Genomic DNA, 25,481 nt, shown 5'->3' on the forward strand with positions numbered 1-25,481 from the left:
ACGTCCGCCACAATATCATCAGGATGCGGCGAGATTACGTCAGTCAGACGATGTGCCTGCCATTGGGCTGACATCAACACAGGCCTAGAACGAAGATGAACTCCATAGCGGGCTACTTTGTATTGGTGCTGGCCATCTCACAAGGTAATTCAACGATCTCTACGCCTATTTTCCTACAAAATGACTCATCGCTACCCCTACAGAAAATATCAGAATGTGAAGCAATTTTTTATGTTGGCTAGAAGTAAAATTTAACATAATATGCTTTCTCATTGTTACTCATCGCCAAGGTTGTGCAATTGAGTCTTGAGTCTCTGGATGCAATAACAGCTTAGTCTCTACGTTTGTAAAATAAACAATTAAAATTTAGTAACTATTTTCTGATTTCCTTTCTTGCAAACAAACGGACGTATTTTTTAAATTAAATCAATTAACAAAATTATGTTACAGAGAAAAGTTTCCTAAGAGTCTAAAGAATGTGTTCTAAATTTCATGCATGCATCTTTAATAGTTCAGAAATTATATCCATTTTTGTCTGGCAATGTAGCAAAAAAATGAAGTTACTGGAAACCGATAAAAGCGGGCGTGTGATTTAAAAATCCATAGCGCAGGAAGTTTAAAAATGACGTCTCAACATCCGATAAGGGCACAAATACCCACAAAATGTTATGCAATGCATTCCACATATATCAAAGGGTATTTTAAAGAAGAATTTTTTTTTTTTTTGAAAATTTAATTTATCGGAAACAACAATAAAAGTGGGCGAATGATTTAAAAATCCATAACGCAGGAAGTTTAAAAAGAGGCGACTCAACATCTGATAAGGGCACAAATATCCACAAAATGTTATGCTATGCATTCCACACATATCACAGAGTATTTTAAGGTTTTTTTTTTTTTAATTTACTCATTTTTCACCAAAAAATACCATCCTCTCCCCTTAAAGGGTTAGGTACAGTTTACACCAGTAACATTTTTGGAAATATTCAACATTTTTTTCTCCATTATTTGGTATATGTAAAACACTGTCCTTCTGCTATATGAAAAAAAAAATTACGATTTAAAAGAAATGATTTATGTGTTTTTTTTAATTCAAAATGGTGGCAGTTTACTTTGCAGTGATGAAGCGTTTCCCTCATAACTCATAATTTTTTTTTAACTTTTTCATGTTCTCTCTCTTTTGTTTTATTGGTGAAACCTATGTTTACAAATCATGCTCTTTCAACTACATTCCTTAATAAATAATATTTTTTTTTTATTTTTTGCTAGAAGAAAATACTGACCATTTTTTTAAAATGAATTTATTTTTTATCAGACAATTTATCAAATGTAGAGGAGAGATATTACATCATATTGTAGATATCAGACAAAAAATTTAATCACAGCATGTTGGATAGTTTTTGAGATATGTGGGAAACGCTTCATCACTGCGTGAAGTGAACTTTGAAAAAAAAAAAAGTTATTTTTTTTTTTTAATCATAAAACTATTTTTTTCATATAGCAGAAGGACAGTGTTTTACTTACTTACCCGGAGGTTCATTGCCGCCCTTACATAAGCCCGCCATTGGTCCCTATCCTGAGCAAGATTAATCCAGTCTCTTTCATCATATCCCACCTCCCTCAAATCCATTTTAATATTATCTTCCCATCTACGTCTCGGCCTCTCCAAAGGTCTTTTTCCCTCCGGCCTCCCAACTAACACACTATATGCATTTCTGGATTCGCCCATGCGTGCTATATTCCCTGCCCATCTGAAACATCTGGATTTAATGTTCCTAATTATGTCAGGTGAAGAATATAATGCGTGCAGTTCTGTGTTGTGTAACTTCCTCCATTGTCCTGTAACTTCATCCCTCTTAGCCCCAAATATTTTCCTAAGAACCTTATTCTCAAACACCCTTAACCTATGTTCCTCTCTCAAAGTGAGAGTCCAAGTTTCACAGCCACACAGAACAACCGGTAATATAACTAACTGTTTTATAAATTCTAACTTTCTGATTTTTTGACAGCAGACTGGATGATAAAAGCTTCTCAGCCGAATAATAACAAGCATTTCCCATATTTATTTTGTGTTTAATTTCCTCCCGAGTGTCATTTATATTTGTTACTGTTGCTCCAAGATATTTGAATTTCTCCACCTCTTCGAGGGATAAATCTCCAATTTTTATATTTCCATTTCGTACAATATTCTGGTCACGAGACATAATCATATACTTTGTCTTTTCGGGATTTACTTCCAAACCTATGGCTTTAATTGCTTCCAGTAAAATTCCCGTGTTTTCCCTAATCGTTTGTGGATTTTCTCCTAACATATTCACGTCATCCACATAGATAAGCAGCTGATGTAACCCGTTCAATTCCGAACCTTCTCTGTTATCCTCTGTTAGCCTCCTCAACTTTCAAACCCACCGCCCGCTACTGTTCGCACTGTTCATCTTCTCTTGTCTTGCAGGAAATGCTATAGGCCTAAATGTTGAGGTAAGCACAAAGTCACCAATAAAAGTTGAAGAGTGGGGCGACTTTGCGATCGAAGCTAACCTGAACACGAACGACGGTTCGGGACTGTACTGGCTGGCACCCCCGGGCGATGTCACCCTGAAGGAAACCGACTATGTCTCCATAGATAGTGAAACTGGAAACAGAAAAACGACGATAAGGGTGGGGAGAGTCAGTCGCTACAGATCGGGTACTTACAGCCTGGTGGTGCGGGAGACCGACGAATCCAAGACTTTCAACTGGACAGTCATCGTGCAAGGTGAGACTGAAACTGCATGTCTTAAGGGAACTGGGTAGTGATACTGTGCGATTAAACAATTTCAATACAAAAGTTTAGTTGAATATTTGTAGGCTTCTAGTGCTCAGAAAGGAATAAAAATTTCCAGGTTTATGCAATCGATCATTCTGAATTCAGTGGTATAAAAGACAACTAATTAGCTTCGTATCCAAGTACCCTAACTGATAACCAAAGCTCGGAACTTGGGGACTTGTGTCTTTGCACGTGGCTAAGCGACGGACTTCAATGTCAACAAACTCCCGCTTCCAGTACGGAGGTACTGTCAGGTCTGCTATAAAAGTGGTTTCTGGCTGAAGCAACATATTGATAGTATTGTGGTAGGTTGAAACACGTAATTTTATAGCATATATATAATAAAAATAAACGTCAGCAATATATCAAATTTACTGTACTGCTCTGTACATTATATTACAGTGTACCTATGACTACTTACATTCGAAGATTTTTGAATCCATAACTTCTTCGTCAGTGAGTTAAACATGATTTGAAACGAGAAAAACTTATTTCCACGTCATATGAAATGACGGGAGCAAACTTAAAATAAATGTTTTAACTGTCACTGTTTTGTTCGATTTTCAGCAGTTGCCAGCTGATCTCTTATCTGAGAAAGATAAGTATATCCTAATTTTTTCTCGAAAATAGTTTTCAATTTGTGTGTCACTACTAGGGCAGATCCCTCTACGACTTGATCCACGGCTATGGACAAATTTTCCACCAATTTAAGGGAGTACAATGTCTTTCAATGAATGCCGTTTCCAGCCTTTAGTTTGTGTGTGGCACAACTTACAAAATATAAACTCTCCATTCGTAGAAAATAATGTATCTCCTCCGAATTTCTCCACGAAATTCTGTACCTAAAATTTAAAAAATATATTTTCAAACTTCTATAATACCCATTCGAATAACACGTATTTTCTAATTCCTCTAACAGACCGTTTATTTGTAATTCTCTGATTGTCATTGGCTTTAACATGACACAGTTTCCTCGTGCGTAAATGTGACTACTTTCTTCGTACATACGACTGTCCTTGAGCGCTTACAGCTTACGTTGTACCTGCACCTTACTCATGCACACGACACAGAAGTCCCCAAGTTCCGAGCTTTGCTGATAACCTGTTTTCCAACTTTGCTAGGTGTACCTCATTCTTCAGGTGCACATTACTTGCTACTATCTTCACTCATATACCTTGTATTTTTTTAAGTTATCCAGTATTGTGTATTGTAAATTCCAAAGCAAAATTTAGTTAAATATTTCACCCCTAGTGAAACAGAAAAAAATATCGATTTTTGTTTAAAATTTTTTACAATTTTTTCAATGCATATACATTTTTTCTTGTGTTATGTGTATGACATTCTTAAAACCGTAGGTCTACAATGTAGAACACAGGCTGCAGAAAACACTGTAAAATTTTCATGTAAATTGATTCAGTAATTTCAGAGAAAAATGCACTTAAGTTTGAAAATGTCAACTTATGGAAAACTGTATAAAAAAAAGAACGTATGAATTACATGCACCGCCAAATTTAAAGAGGTCATTTCAAAGGCTTATCTGCAGAAATACCCTCCACAATATTTATATTGTTTTAAAGACCAGTTTTGTAATTTATTTTAAAACACAAAATAAAAAATCGGATTTTTGACCCCTAATCACTACCTGGTTCCCTTAAGGTGCGTCTCCACTATTAAATATTTAACAACATGTTAAATATAACATGTTGAATTTAACATGTATATGGACATTTCAAGTCTCAATTGACTTAACATGTTGACTGAGTATGTTGAAGTTAACACTTTTAACATGTTGGTGTGTTTTCCAGCACAAATGGAAAACATGTCAAGTCAATTCATTTTCTCGTGCAGCATCAGTACAGTTCGGCAAAGTTCGTACAGTTTCCATAGCAACAACTTTAGTTCCGATTTTGTGGCGCTTATCTTGATCATTTTTATACTATCATTGGTCCTTGGTGTTAGCTGTAAGTTGTTCGAAGTAATGGAGTGGACGAAATAAAATGCATTACAATAAATTAATGCACTGATGGAAAGCCCTTCTTTGTGGGATGTGTCTGCAATAGTAATATGCGTTACAAGAGCGGTATGTTGAAGTTTTCATGTTCGAGGAAAAGTATGAAAAAGCGAAACGTAGTTGAGCTTTTTTAATTTCCGAGAATTGAAAGAAAACATACCGCTCGTGTATCGTACATTATTTTGTGCGAAGATCGTTTATTACATACCTGAAAGAGGAATTTCTAATTAGTTGCAATGAAATCTCCATCTTGGTTTCTGTTCAATGACGACAAATTTGCAAAACAAAAATATCTATCTTCAACATTGTTGCTTTAAAATGTTTTCTGTGTTTATTATACTCCAGCAGGCCGTGATATATGTTTGTCTTTTTTTTCTCTAGTCTATGATGAGTCTGGAATCTTGTTGATTTTTTCACGGCTTCCTTAATGTTACTTGCATTACGAATGCAGTAACTTTAGTGGAGTTGTAGAGTTAACTTAATTTTTGCAAATATTTAAAAACAATAATTAACAGTGCAATTTAGGTGAAATTGCAGCGGTAAGTTTCCAATTTATAATTATTACTATATTGAACGTCTCTAAAAATAATATGTTAAAAAAGCCTAAAGCAGTAAAATCAATATGTCACTTAAGCGGTAAGAAGAGGGAAATTATGTGTGTTAGGTTGGGAATACTGAATGTGGAATTTTAGACTTTCCGCGGATTAGTTTTGTGTGGAAACCAAGCAAATACGCACGATCTCGCACAAAAGAATACACGGGCAAAACTAAGAAGGCCGACTGTTTTAGAGAACTGGAATTATTATTTAATTGTTCTCGAGAATACAATAGAGAGTTTTCGCACTCTCGTCGTACGCTAAACGTTTATGCTATGTTGACGTCAGTAATGGTCGTATTTGGTGATGTATGTTAACGTTCGTAAAACTTCGGAAAGGATAATTATACGATATTACCCACTCCTTTAACATCTATCATGTCGTAGGTTCTATGATAATCAATTGCGCTGTAATTTTTTTAATTGAGATGAAATGGCTGCTCTTAAATTGTGTATTTCTTTGATATAACAGGAAGAATTTTTGCAGCACTATATTAAAATCGTGTTCTGACATTCTCAGCAAGTTTTTGAATCCAAATCGATACTGTATTCAACTTTAAGCTCGTATAGAATGTACCCTGCATAGTGTCTTTTACTAAGATATTGCGACATCCACATTCTCATTTTCTTCCTTTTCAAAGCCTTGTAACAAGCAATAAAGGAAATTACAAAAGTTAGATCATCATCTGAGTCCATTGTCCAAGGTTTAAAAATAAAACACTATCTATATTAAAATCTCAGGGTGCTATTCATAGACATTTCGCTATTCCGCGCTACGAGCGTGCTAAACTAGTCCCGGCTATCGACTGATTACTTGTACAGGATTCATATCATATCATATCGCTAACACTGGTTTATGAATACGAAAAACGTTAGTTCGCTGATCATCCACCGGAAGTGATTTGCAGTTCATTTTATATTTCAGATGTGTCTAGTAATATCATAAAATAATGTTGTAAATTTTCAGTCAAAGACACAACTATCTGCAAATGTTTATTTGCTACATGAATATAAGGTATATAAACGTTTTCGCCTTGTGGGGGATCATCAGATATATTAAAATTGTGTGATCTGAACTTAGATTAAATTAGATTTATAAAAGCAAATACGAACAGTGTGTGATACATGGTGATAAAATTTCATGAGTTATATGTATACTAATTGTAACAAAAAATAAGATAAAATGATGAATTTCAATGTAGTGTAAATTCAAATATGATTAAAATTGGAATTGTGTGTACATATAACTCATGTTACATTATAATAAATTTTATCAAATAATGTTATGCAAATTATGATCATCTTAAAATGAATAAATGGATAAAATCTTGGGTTGTAGTTATTCAATGTTTAGAAAATGACACGTCTTGGAGAACTGTATATCATACTGAAGTTTGCAGTAGTCGATGTTGTAGGTTGATTGTGATGTTCAGTCTACTTCAAACCATCAACACTCCCACATACACCGAGACATATACAGTGGCTCCCATTAATATTCGGTTTGACTGGCATGTAAGATTAAAATAAATACACTAATTATTTTCAAAAAAATTAATGAAAATAAAAATGTGCACTATAATAAAAGCAAAAGTATACTCTCTGTTAAATCACATAGATTTACAACAAAATGAAAAAAAATCTCCTCTGTTAAATAAATAAAAATTATGAACATTATTACATTATTCTGATAGAACATAGTGCCTCATTAATATTCGGTTTTGTTCAATTCAATATTTTGTTGAATACCCCTTTTGCCTCAAAACAGCCCTCAAACGCCTTGGCATGCTCCTGGATAACTTCGTAGTAAATTGGGGACTAATTTTCCTCCATTCATCCGTTAATCTCCGTTTCAGTTCTGTCTTTGAAGTGATAGGAGTTTGTCTGATCTTGCGATTAAGTTCCTCCCATAAATTCTCAATCGGATTTAAATCCGGTGATTGTGCTGGGGTTCGGACAGTTGTATAGAAGCCATAAACGCACTTTTTCAGCTGTGTGTTTAGGATCATTGTCCTGATAGTACTTGAAACTATCTTTAATCCCTAGACTCTCTGCACTTCGTTTTAAATTGTTTCTGATATGTCCAAATACACATGCTGATCCATCCTTTTTTCTATAAAAACAAGTTCACCAATCCCACCTGCAGACATACAACCCCATACCATGACGTTGCCCCCACCATGTTTCACTGTTGGCAACAGATTCTTTTTTTCGAGTTCTTCATTTTTCTTACGCCACACGTACTGTTGTCCATCCGACCCAAAGACGTTAAATTTACTTTCATCAGCAAATATCACATCGTCCCACCAGTTTTCCTCTTTATGGACATGTTCCCTTGCGAACTGAAGCCGCCTCCTTTTATTCATTTCATTTATGTAAGGTTTTTTCCTACATACTCTCCCATTAAACCCCTTTTTCCTCAAAACTCTTCGAATTGTTTCGGCACCTACCTGCTTGCCAAACTCCTCACGAACACATGCTGCAAGTTTCGTTGCACTTAGTCGAGGATTTTCTTTTATTTTCTTCAGGATGGAGCGTTCTTCACGTTCAGTTAATTTTTTTGGCTGCCCTTTTTGTGGTATGGACTCGATTCTGTCTTCGTTTTTGTATCTTCTTACTATATCCCCAACTGTACTCTTACTCACACGTAATATTTTGGCTATTTCTGTGTATTTTAGCCCTTTTTCGTGATGATAGATCACAAGTTGTCGCTGGTCAAAAGTTGTGTTGTTCCTTTGCGACCCATTTTACGACTTGTACTCCACCTCGCCTGAGCTGTGCACAACGTGTAGACAGAATGATTGCACGTTCGCTACTGAACCCTACAATACTGTCAGCAGAAAACGTGCCTTAGATTGGAAGAAAATAAATCAAAACCGAATATTAAAGAGGGCGAACTTTGATGTTACTTAGCGATTATTTGTTATTACATCGTAAATATTAAACTTTCGATGTAAATTTTTTTAACATTATGTACAAAGTGTTTAAATGTTCTATCTGCAACGAAATGCAGGTTCACTTCAACGCAGAACAAAACATCAATAGCAAAATACTGTAAAATTAATCACGAACCGAATATTAAAGGGAGCCACTGTACGTACAATTCTTCCATATACACACATCTTAATTAAACACAGTAATTCAACAACGATATGCATTATAAAAATAGATTTTTTAGATCTAAAGGATCAAGGATAACCACTATTTGCATCGAAACTAGACACCATTTAGATTACAATCAAGCAAAGTACTCTATATGAATGATAATTTATACGAACATCACAATCAACCTACAACATCGATTACTGCAAACTTCGGTATGATACACAGTTCTCCAAGACGTGTCATTTTCTAAACATTGAATAGCTACAACCCAAGATTTTATCCATTTATTCATTTTAACATGATCATAATTTGCATAACATTATTTGATAAAATGTATTATAATGTAACATGAGTTATATGTACACACAATTCCAATTTTAATCATATTTGAATTTACACTACATTGAAATTCATCATTTTATCTTATTTCTTGTTACAATTAGTATACATATAACTCATGAAATTTTATCACCATGTATCACACACTGTTCGTATTTGCTTTTATAAATCTAATTTAATCTAAGTTCAGATCACATAATTTTAATATATCTGATGATCCCCCACAAGGCGAAAACGTTTATATACCTTATATTCATGTAGCAAATAAACATTTGCAGATAGTTGTGTCTTTGACTGAAATTTATAACATTATTTTATGATCCACCGGAAGCCCGGGCTAAGAATGTCTATAAATACGGCCCTCATAGACTGTTTATGGTGGACTACGCAAAGAAAGTCAAGTTTAACAAGTTTAACAGTGTGGACAAGATGTTAAATTAAATTAACATTAACATGTTCAATCAACATGTTGGGATGTTAACTGTAAACAATTTAACATTTAACATGTTGTTGTTAAATGTTTAATTGTGGAGACGCGCCTTCAAACGAGGTCGGTTTCTTGGACATTGGACAATTTTTTATCTTGCAATTTTATTCATTTTTGATTTCCAGGTAAATCTATTCAAGATAATAAATTTATCCAAAAACTCAATCATATGATTTATCAATTTGCAAATTCATTATTTGCTAATACATCTCGAAAAAGATAATCATGAACGTTTTCGCCTGTACGGCATCATCAGATATTCAAAAGTTTGACGAAATCTAAACATAAGTCCATTAAGTTGTACACAGTAATATGCATAACAGTGGTTGAATGATCAATCATTTGTTTTATATACAGGAACATCATTTTAGTTTTACTTCAATTTTTATTGTACCTGAGTTTTTGAATGTACTTTACTCCCACCCCCTCCACTAGTAAACTTCCAACTGTTCTCCTCACAGAACCAAGCGTATACAGTCAAAGTCGCCTTAAGGCCGTAGTAAACACAAACAGTATTGAGGTAGTGAGTAAACCCATAGTACGTTCCAGAAATATGTTCGCGTTTTCCAGTGACGAAAGAGTTTTCAATATTGAATCATATTTTCGCACAGGTACTGTCGTCCGTTTGCCTACGCCGCATCCCGAATTCCCTCACCCGCAACTGTTTAAAATGACTTAAATAAAAGTAATTAACTGTCACGTGATTTCCCCCCTTTCTACGATCCTGCGACATAACCACTTGGATGGACAGTAGAGAGCATATCTGAGTAATTTTATCTGTGCTGGTCGGACTGAGGTGAAGATTGAATTTACAGTACGTAAGGTACTCTTTTATATAATAGGTATAGAATTATTTCAACATGAGTTACTAGTACGAACGACGAAACTGGTAATTGGAATTAGATGCAATAGTCTATAGTGCGATAATATGCACAAAAGAACTGAAGACTGTATCTAAATGAATAGCCACCATTTTCAAAAATGTGTTTAAATATCCATATTATGACAGTATAATATACAGTGCATAATGAATACGTTCGCATGGGTAACTCAGTTCGTGAGTAAAAACACTTATTGTTAATACGGTACTGTATTTTGATTAAACAAAAACCTAATGAAAATTATCAAACTCAGAATTACGATATCTCCTAGTTTACGTAAATGGATGAACTACTTTTCTTCCCTCCTATACATAGTAAAGTGAATTGTTTGTATTTTACGCCAGTATCATCGAACTCCAGTCGTGGAAGGGGGATAGCAAACGGTATTTCCGGTTATGAACCATTAATCCAAAGGTATAGCCAGGTGAATATTAAAAATGTTATTAAAAATAAAATTATGTCCCTGTACATAATGAAAAACTTATAATGGAAAAGGGTTCAATTTAAATAATTTGTCTAATTTGTTGATTTGCTGAAATGAAATGAAAATTTATAAAATGTTTATTACGCACAATATACTTGACTTTATTTCAATCGATAATTATGTATGGAATTATAGGATGGAGTAGATATGAACGTCTCAGGTTGAAATACTCGTCACTTCTTTTGATTTTATTGTGTTACGAGGTAGTATAATGTAATAATATAAGAGAAAAACCAACACTTGCTTTATATAGCTGTAGCCCTATTATTCAAAACCTTACATTAAATTTATATTATTTATATCGCTGAAGAACGGTAACAGAATATAAATGATAACTTGAATATTATCTATATCGCTAAAGAACGATAATAAAATAAAATAACAACTTGAACAGGCTCGAACTCTACTGTTGCTCTACAACACTCAGATGTTGAATGACTCCTGCTTAAACATCAGACTTCCGAAACTGCTTCTGTAAGCGCATGCATCGTGTAACATCACCGTAATCAAGCGGACTTAGAAGAAAATATTCGCTGTTCACGAGTGCGGCCACTTTTTTTTGACTGCTGTACATAGAGAAAATTGTTTCCTCTATGGTAATTCAGCTGTTGACCAGAGAGGACCAAGCGTTACCTAAACTTGTTTTTTTGAAAGATGGGACATGACAGGAGCGTTGCGTTCAGAAAAACAACTGAATGTCACATAGCGTGGTAGGCCTGTTGCTATGGTAACAACGGTTGAGTTGTCAAACTTACCGTTCCCACGTGGCGAGTGCTTAATAGCTCTCTTGGCGACATTTATTATGCACACAATGTTAGCATTGGTACAGTTCGTGTTTGATTCTATGTCGATTTTTTTGTATAGTTTCTTACCTTCGCGTCAATTGTCAATGAATATTTTAACGTCAGCCATCTTAACGACAATTGCTAGCTTCCATCAGCTGACAGCGTGGTAGTTCATATTGGCAACATAGGGCTGTAGTTCCAAGCTTGGCCGCTTAACTGTCATGTCCCATCTTTAAAAAATAAAACAAGTATACTGGGTGTTCATTTCAAAGTGTCATGACGTCACTGTTGTCGGGTCACCGATTTGAAGCGAGTTTCAGCTTATATGTCAGAGAAGTTGCCTATTATTCAAGGCGTTCTTCAATCTGAACTTGAGAACGTGTACGGTATAACTTGAACGTCGTAGCAACAGATGGCGGTCTGTACGGTCTGTGTGCTACCATAACCTCTTTCGAACTGTGTTTTGCGCGGCCAAGTCGTACGTAGGGTATTTGTTATCATCGTTTGCGTACGGCAACATTCCACAACACAAATCAAACGCTCCGTGTCCATGTTTACCGTCTAAATTAATGTCAACAAATACGTAAGTAATCGTCTTAGCCCTCTCCCCATATCTCGACAGTAGGAAAAAACTCACCTCAGTACATGTTTCGAAACAGTTCACATTGCTGCCACTACCGGCGTTACCGTACGTATCAGTAAGTAGTCTTCAGAATGAACGCCGTACTTGCTAGGCAACTTCTCTGGTACATAGGTAATACACCTCTGCGGAAGTGTAGGAAGATTGAATTCTCTAGGCTCATCGACTAGCCACATGACGACATACAGCGAGCCATGACACACTTTGAACTGAATACCCAGTAGTGTGTCGACACGTTTTCGGTAATCGTGATCTGAGATAATCGCGATTAGCGACTGTAGTCTGTCACTAGTATAAGATGTGATTTATTTTCCAGTCCCTGTTATGGCTCACTTCTATACGGAGGAATTAACTACACTGAACGTTGGGATCATAGACAGCACCGAATCCTCAAGAATTCTACGTAGAGAACAGAACGTGATTTGGGAGTTCAATGGCTGCGATGTGGAAATAAAGTACGGTTCAACTGAACCACGAAAGTACGACCAATGCAAGGTAAGTAGCTTTTCACCAGTTATTATCGTAATGCAGTGATGTCAAAGCAAGCGCATTTTTCTGACCTTGACGTCGTGCGCGGGCAGCAAGCGCTAAGTATGGAAAGAGGAAGGGTTGTGTATATGAATAAGCAACCTGTTGGATTAAGAAAACAGTGGTGCACAAACTTCAAACGCAACATGACATTTTATGTCGTTATTTTATATGACTTCTTTCTGTTTAATACTATCTATATTTTCTGTAAAACAAAAGTCCTAACACTGATTTCTTAATATTGCACTTGTGTTTTAAATCTTAATAACATAATAGAGAGTTAAGAAGGAATATTCACTTAAATTCCATAGTAGTATAATATTATACTGTATTAAATGGATGAAACACATCATTCATAAAGAAAGTGATATTCCAAAGAAAGAGATTGAGTATGACATAATAAGTTGAAATTTATATTGATGGTATCTTTCGCCTTACAAAAGTAATCAATAAACTAATCAAAACAATATTACAGTACAAAGCAAAGTTACCTAGGTACTGTATCTGTTTTAAGCGTAACTAATATTACATAACAAAACTCTTATCGCATTATGTTTTTAAAGTGATATTTGTGAGCAACTTCCTATCATTAGAATATTAAATTATTTTCTGGAAATCTGCTGAAGCTATAGAGCTGACATTTTTACAACACATGGGCACGTATCTTTTGCTTATGATGTAATAGTAGTTGCTTTGTTAATTCATTTCCTTACAAAGAATTTCCATGCGAATATTTTCAAAACTTTCAATACACTATCATCAGTAATACGTATATACGGTATATTAGATTTACGAAAACATTCTGTAAGGCTACTAAATAAATAGGCCTATACTTGAAAATTTCACTTTTCTATACGAAAAGTTGAGAAAATATTTCTTTTGAATAAAAAAATCAAACTTGTGAAAAATGAGCATTAAAATTAAAACTTACTTTCTTATAATGCACTTATACGAGGCGCATCCAGAAAGTAAGTTTCTCGATTTTTTCCCTTGAAAGTAAACGTAATTAGCCGTGTCAATTTCGCATGCGTAACAGATCTATGACGTATCAATCACATGCCAGCCGGACAGGTCCCGCCTGGTGCCAGTAGCGTGGTAACAGTGGTCCGAAATGGAAGCTCTTATTCCTTCTCCCGCCGCCTGCGAGGTTCGGTCGGTGATAAAGTTCTTTAATGCACAAAGCATTGCGTCAGGCAGCTCTGACAGGTCTATGGGCCGAACATCATGAGTAAGCAGATGGTGCGTCGCTGGTGTAGTCAGTTTTCCGAAGGTCGTCAAAGTGTCCATGATGAAGAGCGCAGTGGGCGATCGTCCCTCAACAGTGATGATCGTGTTGAGCTGGTGCGGCAGTGCATCATGGAGAACCGTCGCTTCACGATTACGGAGCTGAGCAGCCATTTTCCGCAGATATCGCGATCCTTGTTGCATGAGATTGTCACTAAGCACCTGCTGTTCAAAAAAGTGTGTGACAGGTGGGTGCCGAAAAACCTGACACCCGAACACAAAATGCAACGTTTAGGAGCAGCACTGACATTTCTGCAACGGTATCACGATGACGGCGACGAGTTCCTCGACAGGATCGTCACGGGCGATGAGACTTGGATTTCGCACTTCACCCCGGAAATCAAGCAGCAGTCAATGCATTGGCGGCATAGAGGATCTCCGGTCAGAACGAAATTCAAACAGACGCTGTCGGTACGGAAAGTGATGTGCACGGTGTTCTGGGACAGGAAGGGCATTCTGCTCATTGACTTCCTTCCAAGAGGTGAAACAGTGAACGCTGGCCGTTACTGTGAAACACTGCGAAAATTGCGACGTGCCATTCAAAACAAGAGGCGTGGAATGCTTACTGCAGGTGTTGTGCTCCTCCATGACAATGCTCGTCCACATACGGCTCGGCGCACAGCAGCTGTTTTGTCGGAATTTGGCTGGGAGTTGTTTCATCATCCACCCTACAGTCCTGATCTTGCTCCCAGCGATTTTCACGTTTTCTTGCACCTCAAGAAATTCCTGTCCTCCGGTGAGCGTTTTGGCAACGACGAAGAGCTGAAGACGTCTGTCACACGCTGGTTCCATTCACAGGCGGCAGAGTTCTACGACAGAGGGATACAAAAGTTGATCCCACGATACAAGTGTCTCAATTCTGATGGTGGCTATGTTGAAAAATAGCCAAAACATTGCTGTACCTGTTGCCAATAAATGTTTTCCTGAAAGTGTGTGTTCTTTAAAAAAAAAAATAGGGAAACTTACTTTCTGGATGCGCCTCGCACTTCTCAGACAAATGTAAAAATTAACATGGATACAGTTTTAATAAGTTCTCTTCCCTTTATCTATTGAATCAGTGCTGGCCATCCCTGAATATAGCTCGACCAAGCGGCATATACCACCTCCTTCGTCTGTCTCTTTCCTTTCCGCTGTAAAGCGCTCAGACTCTCCTGGGTTCTAAAGCGCGCGCTTGCTCCTGTGGGCATCAATTGACATGCCTGTGACGTAATGTAACGCCACTAGAGATTTCGAACTTAGGATTAAGTCCGACAGTCACTTTAGTGATGGGCTGATTTAGCTAGAGAAGTTCAAATTATAAATTGTACCTGTTAGGCCTCATTCATTCATAAGAGAGTCATTCCAAAAGTAATCCACATTATTTACTTATTCTTTATTTTACACCTTTGAAATTTATGGAGGTCATAGATACATTCTTCCGGTTTGTATTCAAATTTAATTTAAGTCGTTCCCGTGAGTGTCGCCATGATAGCACTCCTTCAAGATGGCTGCTGTACTTGACATTCGTCAGAAGCAACGTGCTGTTACCGAGTTCCCGTGCTGTGAGAAAGAGACAGTGGGGAACATTCACAAGAGGTTGAAAAGGTGCATGGGGATGCATCTGTCGATCGCAATACGGTTAGTCGGTGGGCAAGCAGATTACCTGGTGAAAGAGTGCACGCCAATATTTGGGATACTCCTTGCAGCGGCATACCCTGCACTGCACGAAGTCCTTCATGATTAGAGAAAATATTCTTGTTATTGAGTGTTGAAAGTTTTCCTGCTAATTTTTAAAGAGATAATTATAATAAGGTGAAGTATTGTAATTTTTGGAATTTATTTCCTTTTCTGATTTCATTATGGTTTTTCCTTTTTTTTTCCCTCCTAAGTTTTTTACTTAAATACTGGTGTAGTGGGGCATCGTCACAATTTCCACGCAACTATTTTTTGATTGTAACTTTCGACTCAATCATTTCCGGACCAGGTTTCCTGATCTCAAATTGATGCATGTGCTCTTCACCATCATCCCTGAAAGTTTATAACAGTAGCCCGGAAACACCCTGTATATAAATTTTATATATATATATATATATATATATATATATATATAGTCCACACCTGTGGAGTAACGGTCAGCGCGTCTGGCTGCGAAACCAAGTGGCCCGGGTTCGATTCCCGGTGAGGGAAGTTACCTGGTTGAGGTTTTTTCCGGAGTTTTCCCTTAACCCAATATGAGCAAATGCTGGGTAACTTTCGGTGCCGGACCCCGGACTCATTTCACCGGCATTATCACCTTCATATCATTCAGACGCTAAAGAACCGAGATGTTGATACAGCGTCGTAAAATAACCCAATAAAATAAAATAAATAAATAAATAAATAAATAAATATATATATATACATATATATATATATATATATATATATATATAAGTCCATACCTGTGGAGTAACGGTCAGCAGCGTCTGGCTGCGAAACCAGGTGGCCCGGGTTCGAATCCCGGTCGGGGCAAGTTACCTGGTTGAGGTTTTTTCCGGGGTTTTCCCTCAACCCAATACGAGCAAATGCTGGGTAACTTTCGGTGCTGGACCCCGGACTCATTTCACCGGCATTATCACCTTCATATCATTCAGACGCTAAAGAACCGAGATGTTGGTACAGCGTCGTAAAATAACCCAATAAAATTATATATATATATATATATAGGAGTCCATACCTGTGGAGTAACGGTCAGCGCGTCTGGCCGTGAAACCAAGTGGCCCGGGTTCGATTCCCGGTGAGGGAAGTTACCTGGTTGAGGTTTTTTCCGGCGTTTTCCCTTAACCCAATATGAGCAAATTCTGGGTAACTTTCGGTGCTGGACCCCGGATTCATTTCACCGCCATTATCACCTTCATCTTATTCAGACGCTAAATAACCGAAGATGTTGATAAAGCGTCGCAAAATAACCTTATATATAGACCTTATATGCACAGATACATTTTAAAATGTATTTTACATATATTTTAACTTATTTATTTCTCCCATTCGCTTTTCTATTAGGTACATTGCAAAGCTATGTTCCTAAGGATTTTATTATCCACTTGTAATTCTTGATAGCGTATTGTGTACCTGCCGCCGCGAGAATGAATGTTGATACAGCCGAGCGCAACTAGAACGCTATGACTACACTGGTACAAAAGGTGGGTGGGACAGAAGGGGGTACGAAAGCAGTTGCTCTGGGGAGCTACAGTTCTGCAGGTCTGCCTTATCAGGACTTAAAAGGAATAAAATAATTGGTGTTTAGACTGTCAAAATCAATAAATGTTAGTTTATTACTCCGTATATAAAAGTTTCTACATTAGGACTACGTATTTTGCATGTAAATTAGGTACAACCCTGAACATAGGGTACCATTAAAAAAATGAAGTTTACTGTCTCACACACTGTATTCCTGAATAATTTTTCTCGAACATTGGTATCAAATTGTGTGTTTTATCTCCAACAGCTTTAGTATACAACTTTCTTTTTTGTAAAATTAAAATTTAAGAAACTATTAGCTATGTATTTAAAAAATGTATTTAAAAATAGGCTTAAGGACCTTACTAATAGACGGTAATTATACACAATATTTAAAGGGTGTAAATAATATTTTGTTATTGAAGTGTTGTATCAGTGAAGAATTATGTTGTGTCAGTGAAGTGTGTTGTATCAGTGAAGAAGTATGTCGTGTCAGTGAAGTGTGCTATGTAAGAGAAACGTGTTCCTGTCAGTGAAGTTTTATAGTTTATAGTGGCAGTGCATAGTATTTGAACAGTGAAATGTTTTTGAAGTGTTAGTGAAATCAGGATAGAATCAGTGAAATGTGTCTTAGTTCCAGTGCAGTGAGTGAGTTGACATCGAAATGAGTGTAATTTGAAAGGTACTTGTGCAGATATGAACATATCATACTCGTGGGTTTTAGTTCGATCTTAGTTTTAAGATACAAATTAGATTTATTTCAAATGTTATTTTAAGTGATCGTTTCATTTAATTTAGTATATTCCTTGTTGTTGTTGTTATTATTATTATTATTATTATTATTAATTATTGTTAGTATTAATTATTAGTATTATTATTAATTGTATTTTTAATTAATTAGTTCATTATTATCACTAGCCGTACCCGTGTGCTCCGCTGCACCCGTTAGAAATAAATATAAAGTAATTACATAATTAAAATAGGACATTTGATCCAGGGAACATTCGTGTTTGATAGAAGGATAAATAGTTTAATATGTTACTTAATTTAATCAAATGCGATCATTTTGGTCCAGAGACACTCATTTGGTGCAATGACAATTCCTTTAACCTGTTTCTTAATTTTTATTACATGCATCCATAGTTTAATGAAGACTGACATCATTTAGATTTAATGTGTATATTTTATTTTACTTGTTATAGGTTTCCATTGAATTATGGTAATAACTTAATTTTAACCTTTGTTTTCTACGTATTCAGTAAATGGCGCTTGGCCCACTATGGTTGTGAACCCTTCAAATAACTTAAATTATATTATATTATATTATATTATATTATATTATATTATATTATATTATATTATATCAGAAGTTACTGTAATAACATTATATCATTATGTCCATCTAGAGAAACTACACTTTCCAATGGTGAAATAATAATTAATTATACAAATCGGTTAATTTAGCTTCCGATATTACTTCATACAAACACAGAAACATTCTCTGTAGGCTATCTTTCATAGATTTCGATTGTTGCTGTCCAAGGCCCCTTATAGACGAAGTCATTTGTTTTTTAATTCATTACACGGCCTTAGATGGCAGTTATTTTAATTTTAAAACTCATTTATCTCATTAAATATCAGTCCTATCAAAATTTTCCAAGGAATAACACTTATCGCAAATTATGTTTAAAGAAACTTTTGTTATGTAACATTTTTCACAAAAATCAATAATAAGCGAGATATTTCGATTTATTTAATTCAGGCCTCCTTATAACCCTCCTTTTAAATAATGTATTTTGAATGCCATATAGCCTAAAATCTAAGTTACAACGAACTTAATTTATATTACAATTTTCATCGAAATCCGTTCAGCCATTATCGCGTGAAAAGGTAACAAACATACAGACAGACAGACAGACAGACATACAAAAAATTTCAAAAAAGCGATTTTCGGTTTCAGGGTGTTTAATTATATATGTTAGGACCAAATATTTTTGGAAAATCGAAAATTACCAGAAAAATTTTGGCTACAGATTTATTATTAGTATAGATTATTGAGTGTAATTAGTTACCACTGTCACCGGGTATATACCCACTGCAGTGTGAATAAATACATACATATTCCATACTTATTGCTCACCCTGTATATGTATTCGATCTGTTTACGCAGGAGGTGATGGCACACGATAAAGTCTGGCTTGATGATGAGATGCTCAGCAGCAAACTAGACGTGCAGCTCATGAATCTGCTGTTGCTGGCGGGGGCAAAACCCAACTCCAAGAACAGAGAGGGATGGACGGCGCTACACGCAGCGGTGGATCGCAACGACACTGAGGCCGTGCGTCTGCTGCTGGACTACGGGGCCGACATCAACGCCATCACCAACGACGGCACACTGCCTCTCAACGTTGCCAAGATCGAGGCCATCAAGAGTCTGCTCATATCCCAAGGCGGGCAGAGCAACCCCGATGACATCAAATACATAAGAGGCATAAGAGGTCCTGGAGGCAGGCGAGGACTGGTCCCAATCTCTGGTGGCCGGTTCAGATCAGCATAGACTTCCGGGAAGTAATATCTATTACATACTTCCGGAACTATTACAGACTTCCGGAAAGTAATATTTATTACCTACAGACTTACGGAAATTAATATCTATTACAGACTTGCGGAAAGTAATATTTATTATGTACAGACTTACGGAAATTAATATATATTACAGACTTCCGGAAAGTAATATCTATTACAGACCTTATTACGTACAGACTTCAGGAAAGTAATAACTATTACAGACTTCTGGAAAGTAATATCTATTACAGACTTCCGGAAAGTAATATCTATTACAGACCTTATTACGTACAGACTTCCGGAAAGTAATATCTATTACAGACTTCCGGAAAGTAATATCTACTACAGACCTTCTTACGTACAGACTTCAGGAAAGTAATATCTATTACAGACTTCCGGAAAGTAATATCTATTACAGACCTTATTACGTACAGACTTCAGGAAGGTAATGTCTATTACAGACTTCCGGAAAGTAATATCTATTACAGGCTTCCGGAAAGTAATATCTATTACAGACCTTATTACGTACAGACTTGAGGAAAGTAATATCTATTACAGACTTCCGGAAAGTAATATCTACTACAGACCTTATTACGTACAGACTTCAGGAAAGTAATATCGATTACAGACTTCCGGAAAGTAATATATATTACAGACCTTATTACGTACAGACTTCAGGAAGGTAATGTCTATTACAGACTTCCGGAAAGTAATATCTATTACAGGCTTCCGGAAAGTAATATCTATTACAGACCTTATTACGTACAGACTTGAGGAAAGTAATATCTATTACAGACTTAAGGAAAGTAATATCTATTACAGATCTTATTACGTACAGACTTACGGAAAGTAATATCTATTACAGACTTAAGGAAAGTAATATCTATTACAAACTTCCGGAAAGTATTTATTACAGACTTCCGGAAAGTAATATTTATTACGTACACACTTACGGAAAGTAATATCTATACAGACTTACGGAAAGTAATATCTATTACAAACTTCCGGTAAGTATTTATTACAGACTTCCGGAAAGTAATATTTATTACGTACAGGCTTCCGGAAAGTAATATTTATTACGTACAGACTTACGGAAAGTAATATCTATTACAGACTTGCGGAAAGTAATATTTATTACGTACAGACTTATGGAAAGTTACATCTATTACAAACTTCCGGAAAGTAATATTTATTACATACAGACTTACGGAACGTAACATCTATTACAAACTTCCGGAAATTAATATTTATTACATACAGACTTACGGAAAGTAATATCTATTACGTACAGACTTACGGAAAGTAATATCTATTACAGACTTACAGAAAGTAATATCTATTACAAACTTCCGGAAAGTAATATTTATTACATACAGACTTACGGAAAGTAATATCTATTACGTACAGACTTACGGAAAGTAATATCTATTACAGACTTCCGGAAAGTTATATTTATTACGTACAGATTTACGGAAAGTAATATCTATTACAAACTTCCGGAAAGTATTTATTGCAGACTTCCGGAAAGTAATATTTATTACGCACAGGCTTCCGGAAAGTAATATTTATTACATACAGACTTACAGAAAGTAATATCTATTTCAGACTTGCGAAAAGTAATATTTATTACGTACAGACTTCCGGAAAGTAATATCTATTAGACTTCCGGAAAGTAATATCTATTACAGGCTTCCGGAAAGTAATATCTATTACAGGCTTCCGGAAAGTAATATCTACTACAGGCTTCCGGAAAGTAATATCTACTACAGGCTTCCGGAAAGTAATATCTACTACAGGCTTCCGGAAAGTAATATCTATTACAGGCTCCCGGAAAGTAATATCTATTACAGGCTTCCGGAAAGTAATATTACAGACTTCCGGAAAGTAGTATCTATTACAGGCTTACGGAAAGTAATATCTATTACAGGCTAGGACGTCATTCCATTTTCGGCCAATAAAGTGTAATGAAATTTTGAATTCCAACTAATCACAGTCATACATCGCGATAATTTCTGCAGCTCGATTTATCACTATCAATTTATTGCGTGGTCGTTCTTTTCTTTAGTCAATGTCGCCAACTGTTTCCACGTAAATCGACGAGCATGAATCCAAAGTGCGAAATCCTACTTCCACATCTACATCTTCATCTTCTTTAAATTTTCAAATTTCAAATTTATTTACAATTTACATTTGAATTGAATACATATGAATAGATACCCGAAATGAGCATATGCTCGTGCTCGGGTACAGTCCAGTAGTCTACATAAATTTTACAGGGTTCAAATAATAATGCTGATGATATAAATAATAGTAACAATAATAATAATAATAATAATAATAATAATAATAATAATAATAATAATAATAGTGATAAACAAAAATATTTACAATAATAAAATAAATACTAAGACGGATAAAATAAAATATAAAACCACTAGCGAGAGTTAACACAACTGAAATAAGCATATAATAACCGGAAAAAATGCCAAACTCGAAAATCAACAGAAAAGTTCGTTGTATCGCAGACGACAGCAACCGCCGTATTGACATTGTGTTATGCATTAATGGTAGTAGGGGGGAGCCGAAAGTCTACGTAACTACCGTTCTCTTCGAATCTTCTCGTAAAATAATGGGAAGTTAATGCTGAAAAACAAAATGTCTACGAGTCAAACTGTTCATTATTACCAGGATAACTACAAATAATACTGAAATATATTAATCGAGTTTCAGTTATAGATCTCTCCTTTTGTGCAAGAGGTATCATATCAAAATATTTTATGAATGGCGGGGAAAATATAAATTTCAAAAACTTTCTAGTGACAAGATATATTGACAAGTACAATCAAGTGTATCTGTGGCGATGCTAAGAAAATCATTTATTGGAGATATACACTGTTATTAATTAAGAAAATGATCTATTTATATTTATTACAATGTTTTATCTTATAGGGTACATGCATCAGATAAATACAATAAAAATTAGTACCATATAATGCTAGTAACACTTAAAAAAATTATAATAAAATTTTTCAAATATCATACAAACATTTTCACTTTATTTTTAAACTTAAGAATGTGTAAATTGCTTAGGTCTGGATTATTTTTCAATACTGAATTGTATAGTCTTGGTCCATAATTCCTACTGTATCTTAATCCAGCTGTAGTGTGGCATTTAGGTTCTGCCAAAAGAGTTGGGACATTTCTTCTGGTGTTATGTATATATTTTTCAGTTATAAAATTCATTCGATTTTTGTGAAAATAAGTTAGTAATGTATGTTTATATATTTGCTCAATTTTTAGTACTTGGAATTCAGAATAAATAAATTGTGTCGGATAATCAAGTGGTTTATGCAGACAAATTTTGATGATACGTTTTTGTAGTAATATTAATGGAGTTAAGATAGTCTTTGTCATTCCACCCCATCCTATTATTCCGTATTGGATGATTGATTGAAACAAGACTAGATAAACTACACGGAGAACATAGATAGGCATATATGCACGAAGGGTTACAAAGTTGTGAATTGTTTTCCGTAACCTATTACATAAATATGTTACATGTTTATTCCATCTCAAATGTTGATCAATGATAACACCTAAATATTTTACTTGCGTGGATTCTGTCAAGGAAGAGCAATTACAATCAATCAAGTTTATGTTACTGCAATTGTGTATTTTTAAATTTGTATCCTTATCGAGCTTGATTTTTCTCAGACTAGAAGCCGTTAATGTAAAAGGAACTGCAGTTGTTTTTTAAATGTTCAATGAGAACAAATTTTCATCTAACCATTTCTTAATTATATTTATACCTCTATTAGCATTTAGATAGGCATCATTCCAATTCGATCCACTAAAAATTACGGCTGTATCATTGGCATATGCAAATATATATCCAGATGTGTTCCCTATATCAATATTTAGCAAGTCATTGATGTATATTAAAAATAGTAGTGGGCCTAAAACTGTACCTTGTGGCACACCTATATTTATATTACGAATTTCACTGTGTTGGTCGTTAAATTTCGTTCTGTTGCTTAAGTATGACTTAAATAAATGTAAAGCGATTCCTTTAATACCGTAGGCATGAAGTTTAGAAGTGAGTATATTATGGTCTACAGTATCAAAGGCTTTTTGAATATCTAGGAAAACTCCCAAACATTTTTTACCCGAGTCTAATTCTTTGATAATCCTTGATGTTACGTTCATAATAGCGTCGTCCGTGCTCATGTTAGTACGGAAGCCAAACTGCTTTTGACTTAATTCCATGTCCATTGTATCTAAAGAAAATGACACTCCTTCATAACAATTGTTCATTTAATTAATGTATAAATCAGGTTATTTGTAATTATACTATAAAATGTTTAAATTAAACTATGATTTCAGCAGATAATGAAAACGTACTTCTATTATAATAACAAGAGGAAAGCGCAGTACGTGTAATTAACATTTTTAAACCTGTATTTCGCTTTTCTCATTTGGCATTACTGAATAACTTTCAATTTCTTTATTGCAGTCGTTATTCATCTATTTCGACTTCACAATGTCTGAATACGTTAAGTATTCATAAATATACAATTATTAACATTTTGTGAGCGAATTTTAGGAATGTATTATTTAAATTTTTATTTTATTCACGAAATAGTCCTAATAATGTCACTCGAGGTCTGAGGTTTCGGAAATAAATCCACAAGCTTACTATAGACATTACTATAGAAAGGTTTAGCTCTTCTGCACCACGAATAAAATCTTTAATAAGCTGCATCCAATCATGTGAAAAGGACGGCACTTATACCCCTTACACCCTGTATAATTTTATATGTCCACGGTATTTTATACAAAGTCGAACTAGAAACGATGCTTCTAGTTATTCCTAACAATTAATATTTTTTCATGGTCCAATTAGACTGTTCTCTCTTGTTCGAACTGGAAGGCACCAAGCCTTAGAACTTGAACCACAGATGCAAAAAAACAGCACACATCGATGCGGTAACGGGTAAGTCCTAATAAGGGTAGGCCTACATACACGTCGGAGCGACGATAAACGATAAAAGAAGCAGCGATGCTATATCAGAGAGAATTGAAGCATGCATTGTCATTGAGGTGTGCATATTGGAGTAACGATAAAAGCGAAGATACACGATAAAAGCGATGAAAAAGAAAAGTACCATTTTCTTCGCTCTTGTCGTTTATATGATCTCTGATTAAGTTAATATTAATCTGTATAATTACCGGTGGTTGTCAATATATCCGAATATTAATAGATGTATTATTATTTCGGCATATTAAATTAATTATTGTAGATATTGGCAAATTGATCAGTTTTGTATTTATTGGTCATCACAACGAATTTATACTAGATGAGAAACCGGTTTAATTTTGTACGTATTTAACTTATATTGACCTTGAACTTAGCAGCTGATATTTCCTATGTATCTTCTTTCATTAAGTGGATGTAGCTATACAATATCTTCTACTGATAAATCAAAATGTTCGCTTCCAGCGTCCTCGTTGCTCCGATATGAACACTTGATTCCTTTATAATACCAAAGCGTCGCTAGATCGTTTCTTTTATCGTTGCTCCAACGTGTACGTATCCTTAGTTATCGCTGCTATCGGCATATAGGTTTCATCTTCCCGTAAAAACGATAAACAGCGCGTGATAGTATAGTAATGTCTGTGAATTATGTCTAATCCCTGATCACATATATATCAATTAGGCCAGTGATGTCAAAGAAAGAGCGCATAACGGACGTTCGATTCCTTCCCGTGCTTAGGT

General features: G+C 35.3%; 2 protein-coding genes across 2 annotated transcripts in view; one reads left to right on the plus strand and one right to left on the minus strand.

Moving 5' to 3' along the window:
- LOC138700992 (uncharacterized) lies at positions 1 to 25,403 on the plus strand. Its single transcript, XM_069827460.1, has 4 exons — positions 1 to 144; positions 2,453 to 2,755; positions 12,447 to 12,625; positions 19,311 to 25,403. Exons 1-4 carry the CDS (start codon positions 96 to 98, stop codon positions 19,695 to 19,697), a joined length of 918 nt encoding a protein of 305 aa, XP_069683561.1. The 5' UTR covers positions 1 to 95; the 3' UTR covers positions 19,698 to 25,403.
- The window catches only part of LOC138700997 (gastrula zinc finger protein XlCGF26.1-like), a 194,247-nt gene that overhangs the window by 161,252 nt on the left and 7,514 nt on the right, over positions 1 to 25,481 (minus strand). The window lies entirely within an intron of this gene.

This window comes from Periplaneta americana, chromosome 6, assembly GCF_040183065.1.
Source record: "Periplaneta americana isolate PAMFEO1 chromosome 6, P.americana_PAMFEO1_priV1, whole genome shotgun sequence".
NCBI classification, from domain to species: Eukaryota; Metazoa; Arthropoda; class Insecta; order Blattodea; family Blattidae; genus Periplaneta; species Periplaneta americana.